The sequence below is a fragment of the Acipenser ruthenus genome, chromosome 24 (genome assembly GCF_902713425.1).
Source record: "Acipenser ruthenus chromosome 24, fAciRut3.2 maternal haplotype, whole genome shotgun sequence".
Taxonomy (NCBI): Eukaryota; Metazoa; Chordata; class Actinopteri; order Acipenseriformes; family Acipenseridae; genus Acipenser; species Acipenser ruthenus.
The window spans coordinates 6,799,096-6,815,308 of record NC_081212.1 but is presented as its reverse complement, the minus strand read 5'-3'; the positions used below and the strand labels follow the sequence as shown (position 1 = coordinate 6,815,308).

Here is a 16,213-nt window from a genome sequence, read left to right as displayed (position 1 = left end):
CAGACAAGGTCAAATAAATGTAAACCCTTACAGACTTGTCTGGCTGCCCTACCCCCATTTTGAGGGGCAAGGCAACTCCTCTGCTGTATCGTAAATCACAGACGCAACCTGTGAAAGAAGGCATGCTCTGGATTAGTGACAGGGAGCATACAGCACATTCACACCGAAGAGCGCACATAAAACCACAAGCTTATTTAAGGTTTTCTTTTATTTAAAAGATCATTCACAAAATACCAAATCATTTCAAATTCAGTTTTTTTTTCCTTACGAAGCAGAATGTGTGAAGTGTCAGGAATTGATTTTCTAACATTTAAAAGTCAACTGTTGACAAAAAAAAGTTATAACATCATTTACATGGGATGGTTTAATTAAAACAAAACAATCTGCTTTTTCTTTTTTAAATGTTCCCCACCCCAACCCCCACATTCGAGACTTAAGTCTTGCATCATCAGAAAAATCCACATTGAAGAGAAGCCACACAATGCATGTCTTACTAGTTAAGAGTGTTAGACACATGGTTCTGGTATACACACAGATCAGGTGAAGGGACTGTTCTGTATGTTGCAGGTTTACAGCACAGTCCACATACATACATTTAAGGGGACCAAAGTTGCTTCTAATATGCTTTACAAACCGTGGGTCTACTTTAATATGGATCTAACCCATTTTATCTAATTCCAATTCACTGGCGTCACACACTGAGACACAGCCCTGCTTATCGAAGTGCTGGCTTCGGTGAACCCCCCCCACCCCACCCCAGCCCAGCCCAGCATTACTCACATCAGAATTAAAAGCCCCCACCTACCGAAAAGGTGAAATGATGCTTAAATAATTTAATGGGAAACTTGATATCAGAAGAAAAAAAAAAATTGACAGCACACTCTCATTGCACAGCAGCTTGAGCCATGTACTTCAAGCTGAATCAGACACACCTCAGTTTGTCTAAGCTGAGGCTTGTCTGTTAAGCTTGAAGTAAAACCTGGACCCGACAGGCAATGGGAGGCGGGGGGGGAGGGGGTCCTATTCCATTCAATCCAATGCTTGGCATGGAGCACCGCTAGGCTTGTCAGTCTCCCTGGCCAAAGAGCTGATTTGTTTTATAGCTGCCATCCGAAATATTATGAATATTCAGACCCAGAAAACCAGTGCCGGGGAGAACACACGGGGAAGGGTTAATGCAATGGAAGCAATCTTGGTCATCCCTTCACAAACACATCTCCATTGCTTTCTGTTCTCGTTTCCTCACTGGTAATTTATTCAAAAGGGAAACCACTGGAAGTACCTATGGATTAAAACAACCCCCCCGACCGCCACCAAAGTAACCCATCACCCGTGGCACAAAGGATGCGCGATCTCCGAGCGATGTTGCAGAGGGTACAAAAGCAGCTGGCCTTTATTTTAATTTCGTTTGACTAAAAAGGGCACAATTGTAGACCAACATGCACAAAAGCACCAGACCAGAAAAGCCAATACCCTACAAGACATTCAACAGCAAACACGGTCTAACACAGCTTTAAATAATTCAACACATTCTGAAAAGCATCAGTAATATGGGATATGTTTTATTGCCAAGAACACTGACCAAAAAAAAAATAATAATAATAATAAAAAGAAAGTTTGACTGATTAACTGTGTTCTGTACATACAGTGAGGAAAAGTTATTCCTATGACAGGTCATGCCTAATTTATTAACATGGAAGTAGATCAAATTGGCCGCAACACACAGATTCCCAAGCATTGTATACTAGCACTAGTGGGGACTAGAGAGTAGCTCTGTGTTTAGCACCACCTAGACGGGAGCACAAAGGGAACTCTGGTTCCAATGCCTTTAATAAGCTTCCTATATGCAGGCAATGCAATTTACTGAGTTCTGAGATATCAGTTCCATTAAATGATGCTAGTTGCAGAAGATTAAAAGATTAAATACGTATGCGAGCGACTCGGGCTGTAGTAGTTTCATCTTTTTCTCTTTCTATTGCACCTTCTGTATAATCTGTGGCTCTTCTGTAGAAGCAGGGTTTCTGTGTCGATTCATTTCTGCAGAAAGTCATCTGGATAGACCGACTAATGTCAAAAAAATCTTTCAAATTTCATAGAATGACAGAAAGGGAGGATTAGACATTAAAGCAATACAGAGTGCTGGGTTTTAATAATAAAGCTTCTTAGTTTTACTTTAAAATAAAAACTGTGTTTGGAAGATACAGAGGTGTTACGGTCTTGAAGCAAGAGTCTGGAAAGGTGTTAACTTTACGAGCACAGTTTTAACATGTCAGCACAGTCACATTAAGGAAGTAGCTTGAATCAAGCACCTTTCTGCTCTAACTGCCTGCATGTAGGTTATAGAAAGTGCTGATGTTTAGGTATGTTCTGGGCTTCCGATTGACCTTCTACATAAGACATCTGCATTCTGTTCTGGCTATCAGCACAGAATCGCAACACTGTATCAACTAAACAAAGATTAAATTAACCAAGAAAAACACACCGATGCTTTGTATGCCTTTAAATAAAAAAATCAGTTTCAAATTTATTAGTTAGTTTTATTAGTATTATTTTCTTTAATTTGTCAGACAGCAGAGATTTAATTCACTCCAATTAAAAAGAAAAAATATATTATATATATATATATATATATATATATATATATTATATATATATATATATATATATATATATATATATATTTTCCCCCAGACAATGCAAATTTGCTTTGTCCATCTTGTCTTATTAATAGTCTGTTTTATTACCATGTTAGAAAATATTAAACCTTGGGGGTGGGGGGGTGGGGTGGGGATTAAACCTCTTAAAGTCCTTACCCAAAGGCAACAGAATCAAACTGAAGCCACTGTCGGTGGCACTCGTATTTGATGTTGGTACACAAGGAGGGTTGGGGGTGACGTGCCAATGTCGCTGCCAAGGCTACCCCTGACATGGCACCAGGCATGGGCATTCATTGTGTACCAGCAGAGGGGCGAGAAACCAGTTTCCTAACCAGCGGGGAGTCTTTGGGAGCAGTCTTTGAAAGATTTTTGGTGAACATGGCCAGTCGATCCACAGTATAGCCTTCCAGAATAATGCAGCTGCACGGATTTATTAAATCTTTATTAAAAAAACAAAACAAAAACAAGAAAAATTAGATGCATCCAATTGTTGTAAATCTACAAACCCAGAGACCCAATTACATACCGTGCCAGCACAAAGGAAAATGTTACCGTTTCAATTCTTATTTTGTATAACGCTAAAACTTCAATTTGAAAAAAAAAAAAAAAAAAAAAAGGATCAGTTTAGCTGAACCAAGTTAAAAAATGTAAACAGCAACACGCCAGTTCAAATAGAACACTGATTTTTCTCTCCACAGCAGCCAGTAGCTTACTTTTGTTTTTAAAACAAAAAAACCAAAAAATATAATTAAAAAACAAGGTGAACTGTCCGGCCCCCAAAGTAACTATAGTACAAAGCAGGCACTAAATACAGGGAAGCAGAGGTGTAGCAAAAAACACTTATCAGCTGACATGCATTCACGAGCTGCTTGTGTGTGTGTTCATATGTGTGTTTTACTTTAATATATTTCTTTTTCTGAAAGTTTCAGAAGGAGGAGGGTAAGCGCTTGTCTACTAGTAGGAATGGTAAGTGCAGTGTTGACTTTTCCATTGGCATGATCATCTCTACAGTTCTGTGCCCTCCCCCGTTTTCTGTAGCTTTGTTTTAGTCTTTCTCTTTGGGAATTACCTCCTCCCGGGGCTTGGCCCCGCCGAATATGGCAGAGTTGGGGTTGGCGACTTGGTTAAGAGGAGCGGCGACCGTGCGAGGTTTCAGTTGGAGGCGTGGTCTCTGCGCTCTCTCCTCTACAAGAAGCAAAAGAGACAAGCAAGAACATTCAGGTACATTGTGTGTGTGAAGTCTGATTCTCCCAAGCAGGACTGTGTAACCCACTACAATGCTAACAGCTCTACAAGCAGTCAGCAGCAACAGCCAGACACCTTGCTGCTGTTCTCTGGATAATCTGTTTCTGTAAAAGAGGAAAGGGTCAAATTATCTGGCTTGGTTGAATGTTGTGGGAGACAAAGGCGGCAGAGGGAAAGTTACAACACACCTAATATGCTGCACATTAATACATCAAGACAATTAATTAGTGCGGAGACATATGTTCATACAATTACAGCTTGAGGACACCATTATTTTCACCTAATATTTATATCAATTTTGAATGCTGGGACCGCTCTCTTAGGGGGTGAGAGGATAGCCAGGAGACGTTTTATACACCAAATCCAAGGCAAGCATTTCATGCAGCTTGTAAACTGGTCTGTGTCATGTTAGTCATACTGTACAAGGTAATACAGTTATGGGCTTTAAAAATAAGTCCACACATATATATATAGCACTCCTACACTGTCAGTAGATACAGCGATTGCTCACACCAGACTACGAGTTTGATATGACAAACATTTTCTTCTGGCACCGGTACAGTAATATTTTAAGAACTGGGATCGCAGATCACCAACCCGCTTAAGTGTATACTCTGTTTACGTGTATAAATATTGAAAAAACAGGTTATACACTTAAGCAGGTTAGAATGTACACACTCTGCTCAGTTCTTCCAAAACAAATGGATGTGTGTGTCTTACATAAATGCCTTCTAGTATGTTTGTGGAATCAGAAGTATGGAAGGTAGGTTAATGCTTCCTACTTAAGGGGTAGGCACCTCCGGCAGTGCAAGCTGGGAAGAGCTGCCGAGCCCAGCCATTGCAAAGCAGCAAGGGGACCGGTCTGATACAGTCACTGGCGTGACTGCTGGGACGGTTTATACCTTCTGATGGCTCTCTGAAGTCTGTGGAGGACCCACGGGGGGGTCCTTCTCTGAACCGGCTCATCCCCCCACCAGCACTTGCTCCATCTCGCCTGTCGCCGGGGCGACCGCCACCTCGGAAGTCATCGTCTCGAAAACCTGCAGGGGAACCCCAGTTCAACTTTTGAGTAATTTGAGTTTATTTGCAGAGTAAGAATGTGTCTTGTGTGCAGCTGACCCCCCAAAAAAATCCTCATGCTTGCTAAACTATTTTTATTGACGGCAAAGTGAAATGCGGCTCACCTCCAGAGTTGCTGAACTCCTCTCTGGAATCTCTGGTGTCCCTGCCCCCTCCCCTGGGTCCACGGGAGCCTCCACGGCCTGCAGAGAAACGCGGATTCCCATTAGAGAAAATAAAGGGTACCTCTAAACACAGCAAGCAGCAGCACCCAAACACTGATGTCTTGCTGGGGAAACATTTATTCTAAAATAAATACATAGTGATGAGACAAAACATGCAAACGAATACTGCTGGGAATGATTAAGAGGAACAAATGACTTTCCAATAACAGATTATATAAAATACCATGCAATGAAAACCAATGCATAATTGACTTAAACACACAGAAGTGCCCCTCCTTTGCTCATAAGGTAATAGTGTATTTTCTAGGTTTGTCCCAGCACTATAAATACATAATGAATAGATTCAAAACATGACTCAGATTGAGGTGGAGTCACGTATTCACCCCTGAATCACTCTTCAACATCACTGCAGTCTGGCTGGACCTATTCCCGTAGGTTTAGTTGCAGTGTTTAAGGTAATCACTGCATGCAAGCACAGGTAGGGAGGGAAGTCAAACAAGGGCTTAGAAAAATAACCAGAAGTCACCTCTGTCTTCCATGCCAGGTTTTCTGAAACCAAAGCCACCAGCACCCTTCTCTTGTTTACGTCCTTCTGCTATATCCACTCGGAGAGAACGCTCACCCAAGAGCTATAGGGAGTGAAACACCAGATCAGTTAGTCCTACGCTGAAGCCCCCACAATTAAATAAGTACTTCTGTGTCATTCAAAAAGAACAACTTGAAAAATAATGCCCATGTTTAATTTCTTGTGAGCAGCTCTTAAAATAAACCAAATCAGATGCCAGAACTCTGCGTCTGTCACTGACGGAATGCGATTCCCCCTCAAGAAATGCCAAGTACATTAAAGAAGGGCCCTGGGAATCAGGTTTACACATGACCCGCCAGAGTCAGTTAAGCAAAGCTGCTTCCCCTGTCGATCAAACGTGGTAACTTGCCATACCGGATACCCTCCAACACCAAGAAAACAAACTAACACTAAAAACACTTACAGCGCCATCGTATGCCAAGGCTTCTTTTAGGGATTCCAAGTCGTCAAATTCTACATAACAAAAACCTAGAGGAAACAAGCACAGCATTTCAATTCAACAGATCTTTCGCAACATGATGGGAAACATACAGATAGTACTTTAAAACCAAGGGACAAGGGCAAAGTACAGTTCAGACACGGTCAATTCTTTATATGTTATGGAGAAACAGCTAGCCTTGCCTGTTTGTTAGAAGTTGAAAGAAATGTCATGAGCTGCTCAATTGTGGACTTGGAAAGCAGACCACAGTGACCTGCATTCACAGCATTGGAATACTAGGAATCAGATATCCTTACAAACTTGTCACATTTAGATGAGCAGTTTTAATAGTAATTGGCAATACTACAAGCATTGGCAAATCCACCATATCTTCATGTCATCTCCAGCACTGGTAAATTGTAAGCACTGTGTGGTGTGTTTTTGCATGTGCTTGTGGTAAAATGTGCCAGTTCAAACTAATTTAAATTCGAGACTTTTTTTTTTTTTTAAAACAATGGATTACGTGGAATCTCTTTAAAAACATTATTTAAAATAATATATGATTGCATGGGGGTAGTGAAACAACTTTGAAAATCATCCTACATCAAGTTGACACAAAGTGCAGGACTTACCTTTAAACTTGTCTGTTTCTTTGTCTCGGACTAGCCGGACGCTCCTCATACTGAGATCCTTGAAGATGACGTCTATGTCTCCCTGCACAGTGTTGAAGGGCAGGTTTCCTACGTACGCTGTGTAGGGGGGCTCTGTGGGCAAATCCTTCTGTCTGCGGGGTCCTCCTGAACCACCGCCCCCTCCTCGGGACCTGTTCAAACCACACACTCTGGTTAGTGATGTAGGACCAGAAGAGGATTTAAAAAGGGTTCATCTTTGCTGTAATGATCTAGCACAAGAAGGAACATAGAGAAATGTGTAACAGCGTAGCTTGGAAAGAAATAGGCCCCCGGTCACCATAGTAGCATCTGATAAGTTTTTGGGGAGAAAGACGCTGATGGATTCCTTAGCCTTCAAAGTGCTCTGAATAAGAAAGATTTAGCCAAGCCGGCACGCACCTGGTTCTCAAGGTGGAATGTGCTGGGAGAGTAGCTCTGTGTGCTGGGAGACAGCTTTTGTCTAGTTTGAAAGTCAGAGAAAGGGAAGAGCAGGCTTAGCATCTTTTTTTTTTTTTTTTTTTTTTTTTTTTAATTTTAGTCGTCGCCAATTTTTTTACCCCGGTTTTCTCCCCAATTTAGCATGCCCAATTATTATCTGTATCCTTGGCTCACTGCTCGCAACCCCCCTGCCGACTCGGGAAACGGAGGCTGGAATACGCGTCCTCCGAAACGTGATCCTGCCAAGCCGTCATTTTTCGCACTGCAGATCCACAGCAATGCCACCAGACCTATAGTGCCGGAGGACAACATAGATCTGGCGGCTCCACTGCAGAACCACAGGCGTCCTATCGGCCACAGGGGTCGCCGATGCGCGGTGAGCCGTGGATTCCCCTGCTGACCTAAGCCCTCTCTACCTACCCGGGCAGCGCTCAGCCAATTGTGTGCCGCCCCCTAGGAACTCCCGGTCACGTCAGCTGTGACATAGCCTGGATTCGAACCTGTGATCTCCAGGCTATAGGGCGCATACTGCACTCTGCGCGGAGCGCCTTTACTGGATGCACCACTCGGGAGCCGAGCAGGCGTAGCATCTTGAACTGCAACGCTGCTTTCAACATCAAGCAAGAAAAGTCAGTGTAATAGCTGTAATGAATAAACCAGGGGCCAGTGTAACAGCCGATGGAAACAATGCAACAGACAGTGAAATTAACTGAAGCGATCTACCTAACAAATTGGTGCTGGAATAAAAATAGAATGAAGAAGAACAAATAGAACGGGTGTTAAATTGAGGTGCCGTGGGATATATATAATTAAAACAGACTGCCAACGATCGACTGATCATGATTTCATAATATCCTGTTAATTAGAATTTTCCTGACAATCTGTGTGTGTGTGTATCTATCTATATTACACAAACAGTTATCCTATTTGTTATATCCATGCTATTTAATTAATGATTTACAAACATTGCTATTATAGAAAGACAAACATAGGCCTAAATGTTGATGAATGCTTGCTTTTAATGCTAATTGACATGTCACACAGAAGCTGAAGTATTACCTGAACATTATCCATTGATAAACTTAAGGTACTGATTATTTTGACACCAATTAACTTTCTTGCTTTTGTACCAGATTACTTAACTCACTTTGATAAAATGTAGACTATATAACCATTCCACAGTTACTCTTGATTGGGTATGGTAAATGCATTCCACAGTTACTCTTGATTGGGTATGGTAAATGCATTCCACAGTTACTCTTGATTGGGTATGGTAAATGGATTCCACAGTTACTCTTGATTGGGTATGGTAAATGCATTCCACAGTTACTCTTGATTGGGTATGGTAAATGCATTCCACAGTTACTCTTGATTGGGTATGGTAAATGCATTCCACAGTTACTCTTGATTGGGTATGGTAAATGCATTCCACAGTTACTCTTGATTGGGTATGGTAAATGCATTCCACAGTTACTCTTGATTGGGTATGGTAAATGCATTCCACAGTTACTCTTGATTGGGTATGGTAAATGCATTCCACAGTTACTCTTGATTGGGTATGGTAAGTGCATTCCACAGTTACTCTTGATTGGGTATGGTAAATGCATTTACTTGTTAATTCTTCCTACAGTGAAGAACCAGCAAGATGTCTAGTACCATACCAGTGAAAAAAGAAGTGATATTTGAAACAAAAACACTGGAAATGTGAAAAAACGCCAAGTTACCAAAACTGCCCAGCCATTTAAAGTGGAGATATCAAAAACACAAGCCACGTTTCAAGAAACAATTGGGGCAACCTTGGCCAGCACCAAGCAAAAAGGCACAACTGGAAAAGCGGTGGGGGTCAAGGTTGCCCCAATTGTTTCTACTAACTTGTGCTTGTGCTTTTGATATCTCCACTTTAAAATTAACAAACTGGCTGACTTAAATACAAAACTTTCAAAATGACTTTCAAAATACTGCTTGCAAACAACACACTTGCAAACTGAAGGTTATAGTTTCAAATCCCACGCATGTCAGACATATATATATATATCATTTAATAAAATGATAAGACATCACAATAAGTGTGTTCCTTGTATATTTCCATGTTGATAAAACATGTTAATTGTCATTAAACTCGGATGTCCTGCAATACAAATATGCATGGATAAAAGTGCCTGGGGGGCTGCAAAAAATACATTGGGAGAAAAATGGCATTTGTACCTTACTTTGGCGACTTATTTCTCTTACTGTATGACAGGGATTTACTTTTTTTTCTACATTTCACAGAAGTGTGTTGGGAACTACAAATTTAAAATGAAAATTGTGCTTTTGGCTGACTGACTTTTGTTGCGCTAATACCCTGAAAACACATAAACTATCCTTGCTGTATAGAGAGTATTTGCTGATAACTTGGCGCGTTCCTCTCAATTAGCAGTGTTAATTAGTTACACAGAGGTATGCTGTGAATTACTGATGGGCCACTTCGTGAAACTGTAACATCTGTTACACTCAACAATTCATCAATAGCTCACTGTACCCAAGACTTTGATGATCAAACTTCTATGTATTTGGATAGATCCATCACAACAACAAACTTGGGCTAGTACAATAAAGAACTTAATCACCAGTGTAACACATGGACTGTTTTTTGATGGAATGGTCCTAGTGTTAAATACAGTAGTCCACCGCGTAGCTGACTGCGGTGGGACCAGAATAGGGTGGATATGTAAAAAGCCAGATAAATGAATCTGGTTTTAAATACCATTATACACAACTGTAACAATTGCTATATTCATGTGACACTACCAGCAATGGCAGCGCACGGAGAACATACACAGTGTACGAAAACTTTGGTGGGATCTCCAATCTCTGAACTAATCTTCTCTGTTCAATAATAAAGTAACGTTGCTGAAGAGCTTGATCATGGTGGGTAAACGGTCAGGGTGGATATGTGACGGGCGGATACCCGACAGATTACTGTACTGTATTATGAAAGCTGCTGTACTACCACCACCAAGTATAGTTGTGTATACCTGTACAAAAGAAATGGATCACAATTCAGTTTCCTCAAAACACTTTTAAAATTAGCTGAAGAGTAGGGACAGTAGCAAAGTATGTGCACCTCCTTTATTGTAATTTGCACTGATAAAACATTTTAAAATGCAGCATCTATGGCCAGATGTACAAACTGCTAACCAGTTTTCTATAACTGGAATACCATAAATCAGCCTGATGACAACTTTTCTCCAGTTAATTATGTTGCACAAGACCAGACTTCAATTGGATGATGAAGATATATTCCTTTGTGAAGGACATGAATAATAGGCTACTGCAGGGCATTCAGCTCAGCTGCTGTCTTTATTGCAACACACTGAAGGAAAGGAGAAGCCACTTCAGATGGTAGTGCTGAAGCCCCCACAAGCTCGGAAATTGGTTGGATTTCTAGTAGTTGGTAACGCGGTTCATTTACATACTTCTGTCTCTAAATAACAGCATTTAAGCATAAACAGTGTTTTTATAGCAGCAACAAGCATCAAATAGGGATAGCATGATTGTAGTATATCCCCCCCAACCTGGGCAAATCATTTCTTTAAACAACATAAATGAATAGCTTAGGAAAACAGCTATCCAGCAGCTAATAAGTGAGAAGTCTGGCTGGTCCCAGAAGAAACATTTAACCCCAAGGCAAGCATACAATTACTATCCAGACGCCTCACTGCTGTCAACAATAAAAGGGGGAAAGCGATACATCATTTACAGCCTTTGATGTCAGATTTACAGCTTGCTGAAATGCCGGTCGCTGGCTAGTGACAAAATCCATCACTAATTAACAATAGGATTGAAAGGGGTATTTTATCAGCGAGTAAACCAGTTATTCTGCCCATTGGTGGCCTGTCCAATTATACACACACCAACCTCATCCAAGACGGCCACATTTAGGCTATATGTAGATTACAGTTATAATGTGCTTGAGATGAGCTAAAAGTGTTTTTATAGACAGGTGGTCTTGACACTGATGCAATTCAACATAGCAAACATGAAGAGTTCATGATCAGTGTGTGGGCAGCAGTGTGGAGTAGTGGTTAGGGCTCTGGACTCTTGACCAGAGGGTTGTGGGTTCAATCCCCACTGGGGGACACTGCTGTTGTACCCTTGAGCAAGGTACTTTACCTAGATTACTCCAGTAAAAACCCAACTGTATAAATGGGTAATTGTATGTAAAAATAATGTGATATCTGTATAATGTGAAATAATGTATAATGTGATATGTTGTAACAATTGTAAGTCGCCCTGGATAAGGGCGTCTGCTAAGAAATAAATAATAATAATAATAATGATCCCAGCATAGCCGATGCATTACAGTTAGGACCGGTAGAATGTTAGCATATTGCCAGGGGCTGTCAGCAAAACATACAAACGCTGACTCTAATTTCATCTCATCCTCCCATCTCTAGACTGCTGATATTCAAAACCAAAAGCTTTTAAAATTTTATTTGCATTTCTCAAAATGAGGCCACTCATACAGCATGGATTTACCAATCAGGGATGTCTCTATAGACAGGTATGCGGACAGTGCAAGCCAACCCCTGATCCTGCATTCTTCAAAGGGGGTGGAGTGTGGGATGAAAGACCGATACACACTGATGAAAATGCAAAGATTTTAAAAGGGTGAATGGATACTGATTTTATGCAGAAGAGAAGCACATCCCAGGCTCTACCCAGATGCTTTTAGGCTACTTCCTGTCACAAAGTATTAAAAATAAATGCTTTTGGGGCTCCCAAGTGGCGCATCCAGTAAAAGCACTCGCTAGAGTGCAGGATGCGCTCTATAGCCTGGACGTCGCCGGTTCGAGTCCAGGCTATTCCACAGCTGACCGTGGACGGGAGCTCCCAGGGGGCGGCGCTCAATTGGCCGAGCGTCGTCCGGGGGGAGGGAGGGTTAGGTCAGCCAGGGTGTCCTCGGCTCACCGCGCACCAGCGACCTCTGTAGTCTGGCCGGGCGCCTGCGGGCTTGCCTGTAAGCTGCGTTGTCCTCCGACGCTGTAGTTCTGAGGCGGCTGCACGGTGAGTCTGCAGAGTGTAAAGAAGCGGGCGGCTGACGGCACACGCTTCGGAGGACAGCGTGTGTTCATCTTCGCCCGTCCCGAGTCAGCGCAGGGGTGGTAGCGGTGAGCTGAGCCTAAAAATAATTGGGCATTTCAAATTGGGGAGAAAATAATAAAAACTAATTGGCAACGACTAAATTTAAAAAAAAAAAAATACTTTTAGCAACCAAATGCAAAGCTCAGAGCCCTGTCTAGCCCCTCACTATCCTTCCAATCCTTTCTTCCTACAACCTGCACTGATGCTGAACCTGGCACTTTAAAAGCTGCTATTATAAAAAGGGGGAAACGTCTGCAGATTGCATTAGAGTTGCACATGGACTTTTACACTCAATCAGAAAAACTGCAACAGTCGGTGGAAAACACAAGATGAATTTACTGGGTACTTCAACAGATCTAAACTCATAAAACTGCCTTGGTCTACACTGTTTATTCTATATGACTGGCTGTACAAATCATAGGTAGGTGTCTATTCATGACGGAAAATCCTAGGACAAATGCTGTACTTTCTAATAGGCAACGCATTTGTGTATTACCTTAGGGTTTTGTGCATTACCCCAGGAGTATGCATTATTTATCTACCCAACGCATTCATGAGTATAGTTCAAGTTCTGGTTTAAACATGTGAATTGTTTTGTAAAGAACATTAAAATACCAATACTATGTACAGCTATGCATGTTCTTATTAACTCTGTTTAGGATGAAGGTCACACATGCATCAGCTGTTTATATATTTGTTAATAGCATTGTAATTCTTAATAAAAACTTTTAAAAGATGCAGATCAAGACTCATGTAAGAAATTGAAATAGTAATCTAGTGTTATTTTGGTTGACTGAAGTCTTGGTATTGATGAAAAGAGCCTGCCTTTCCCATCCCCAAACTTTCAAAGAATTCCTTCCCACTAGATGTTGAACACATACTCTCTGCAACAGTGGTTTATATACCAAAGAGTTTGGCAGAGAAATATACATTTTTAAAACCTTAAGTCTTTTTCAGGGTCATTCTATTTAATTCAAAGTGACATTTTAACTCTTGTTTGAAGGTGATGCCAAATGTTAGCATGTTTAGTTTACTTACTGCAACGTACAGGTTGAAAGGAAATCGCAAAGCAAACCGAGGCTACCTTGCACTGCCTAAGCAGCGGCAAAAGAGGTTCTGCTGGCCTTCACGTAAAAACATATTTTCCAGGTGAAATGATTCATAGTTTATTGATTGAATGAATTGATAATTATTGTATTGTTGGTAGGACTATAAACTACTATATATTGAGTATAATTAACAAAAAACCTCATCGGGTCTATCGGCATCCTAGTGTGACCTGCAGATCATAATCCACATTGTTTGAGGGTTTATCCTGCTCAATGGCACAGCCACGGCTACTCAAGTGGTCCAAATGTGAAAACCTGCTTCACATTTATAATCCAAAACCAACATACACAGCTGCTTTTAAACAAGACTGTTTTGAACTCATTAAAAAAGTGAACTTAGTACAAAGACGTCCTTATTGTGGCAAACAGCTTATAATGTGGCCTCTGGGACCAAACAATTACTACTGATCAAACTATAAAATCACACCCATATTCATCTTCTACTTGGCTCCCACTTGCTAAACTACAAAGATTCTTTATCATTACCCTTTGAGGCTACACCTTGAATCTGTGACTCAAGAAAGCAAAGATCACTTTCAATATTAAGCAGAAGCCTTTCTACCTTTCAGCAAGCACAAGAATAAAAACTATGAACAAAATCTATATAAAAAAACATTTCTGACGATTACTGTCTCAATTAGACTGAATCTGCTCGTCATTTTAGATCCTCTTCGTTCTCAGGTAGACATGTGGATTCTGAGCTACATCAGAATGCGTTATGGGGTACTGTACAGCGGCAGACAAAGTAATACAGCAACATGCGTATGTCAATGTCTAGAGCAGGAATGCAGACTTGGGCCCATCATCAATTCAAAAAGTGTCGCCATGCCTTAGGGACACTTGTCCCCTCATCAACAGGTAATATTATGCTAATAAATATTAAAAGATTTCCAGATCAAGAATGGCTACTTATATTTATCTCTCCGTGCTATTTTTTGATGCATCATGCTTCTAAAGCACGTTTCTACTGCTGGCACCGCAGTTTTGTGTTTAGAAATTTAACTAGTAAATGCCAGGGTGGTGATGAGTTTTTCATCGACCCTGGTCTCCGTTTCTCCCTCACACACGCGATCCCCCTGAACCGACATGGTGGAATAAATGCGGCGGCCCGAACCCTCGTTTTCAGCGGGAGGGTTGTAATTTTAACAAGGCGCAGTGTAATCCAAACGCAGCCAATGTGACGTGCAGCAGTAAAACTGACAGTTTACTCGCCCAGCAACAAGGAAACTAATTAAAATACTGGACCCACAGAAGACTCCATTTCAATAACAGGATCGAGTTAAAACAGTCCCCACACATATGGAAGCTCGTTTTGCAGATGTCTGGGCCGCGCTTCACCCCCTGATCTATGATCTGTGTTTGCCCTGTCTCAGTTTATGGAGATCTTGAGCATCTTCCAAAAATGCACTCCTCCCACCGGTTATACCGATCCGTCCCCCGATTTTAACCACTCGTATCCAACCCCATGCGTGTTATCTTGCGGGCTCCCTGGCGCCAAATGCCCTGCTGGCAACCACGCTATAACCAGGCTTCACCCCTCCACCCGAAAGCTTCCTATACCAAGCGGACTCGGCAAAAAAAAAAAAAAAAAACAGGGTCCACCTGTACGGAAACAATTACCTGTTCGCCAGCATTCAATTCTCCAAAATGAAAAGCATCACCATTTCCTAATCCCCTCCGCCGGCTGTCCATTCATCTGGCCTCGGCTCCCACTCCAGCCGCGGTCCCCCCCCACCCCTCTGGCAGGCCTCTACGTGCGACACCCCAAAACCCCCTTCATATATTTAACACCCCTACCTGGAGATGTATATGCCCCTTCCCAATGCTTCAGCTCTAAACCCCCCTCCCCCGGGTGTTTTCTTACCCTCGTCCCCCTCCAAAGCTGCCGTAAGCCCGATCCCGGTCATCGTAGTTGTCGTAATCCGCCATTGCAAACAGTCCGTGCTCGAGAAAGCAGGGAACAGACTGAGGACCCGCAATATAGAGCAGGCTGGGGTTTTCCGCGTAGCGCCTGACTAAAATGTGACAATGCTTGTGTTGTGTGGATACAACATATCAGAGAGGAAAGAGTGTTCACAAAAATAAAGAGAGAGGAGAATACCAGAAAAAAACTAATAGCAAACCAAAAATAAATACCAAATTAGGTGTTAAAAAAAGCAGAAAACAAACATTAAGAATTAATCGAACAAAGAAATTACCGGGCCTGGTGTTTCACGTTTTTGTTCCATTCAAACGTTTCCATTCAAAGGAAAATTTGCCGCTGAGTCATTAAAGTAAAACACGCCTTTGTCCTTTTACAGTTTACCATGTTTTACATAGTAAAAGCATATCTAGGTAGTAAACTATGACGAAGATAAGTTCAATGGCAGAGAACACATCTATAAAAGTTCACCATGGTAAATTAGCTAGCAATTTCCAATGCTGAGGTTATACTATGCATTTGTTGCACGTGTTTTGTCGTGCTTGTTTGGGTTTACTCTGCTTGTTCTCCATGATGCTTTCACAATTGATTTGCTACACTATGCTCCCTCCCTGATGTTCCCATTATTTATTTGTATCAGAAGGTTTGTAGCAGATCGAAATGGTATGACTTTAGGATAAGCAACACTTTTACATTTTTTTAAAAAATACGTACAGGTATTGGGACAAATATAGTAAAGGGTGCTGTGTGATACAAGCTGATTTTCACCCGAGTCAGTCACAACGGCCAGTAAGCCA

At 41.6% G+C, this 16,213-nt stretch overlaps 1 protein-coding gene across 4 annotated transcripts; it reads right to left on the bottom strand.

Moving 5' to 3' along the window:
• Positions 1 to 190: 190 nt before the first annotated feature.
• On the bottom strand, positions 191 to 15,872 carry LOC117429006 (eukaryotic translation initiation factor 4H-like). 4 transcript variants are annotated; one of them, XM_058998245.1, is made up of 8 exons: positions 15,360 to 15,510; positions 6,783 to 6,973; positions 6,136 to 6,200; positions 5,673 to 5,775; positions 5,087 to 5,164; positions 4,805 to 4,942; positions 3,727 to 3,842; positions 191 to 3,096 (listed from the first exon to the last, which is right to left on the bottom strand). In XM_058998245.1, the coding sequence occupies exons 1-8, from the start codon at positions 15,422 to 15,424 to the stop codon at positions 3,091 to 3,093; spliced, it is 762 nt and encodes a 253-aa protein (XP_058854228.1). In that variant the 5' UTR covers positions 15,425 to 15,510; the 3' UTR covers positions 191 to 3,090. The 4 variants fall into 4 exon arrangements, with proteins under 4 accessions (XP_058854228.1, XP_058854229.1, XP_058854230.1 ...); XM_058998246.1 differs by lacking the exons at positions 191 to 3,096; positions 15,360 to 15,510 and adding an exon at positions 15,694 to 15,872 and having other exon boundaries at positions 3,128 to 3,842; XM_058998247.1 differs by lacking the exons at positions 191 to 3,096; positions 15,360 to 15,510 and adding an exon at positions 15,116 to 15,144 and having other exon boundaries at positions 3,128 to 3,842.
• Between the last annotated feature and the right edge of the window lie 341 nt (positions 15,873 to 16,213).

What these genes read in the sequence shown, in the direction of transcription:
- LOC117429006 (XM_058998244.1), bottom strand. Translation starts at nt 15,424, where the DNA reads ATGGCGGATTACGACAACTACGATGACCGGGATCGGGCTTACGGCAGC. An exon ending in AGAAACAGACAAGTTTAAAG is followed by an intron (nt 6,201 to 6,782) that starts GTAAGTCCTGCA and finishes TGTTTCCTCTAG; the next exon opens with GTTTTTGTTATGTAGAATTT. An exon ending in ACCTGGCATGGAAGACAGAG is followed by an intron (nt 5,165 to 5,672) that starts GTGACTTCTGGT and finishes GTTTCTCTGCAG; the next exon opens with GCCGTGGAGGCTCCCGTGGA.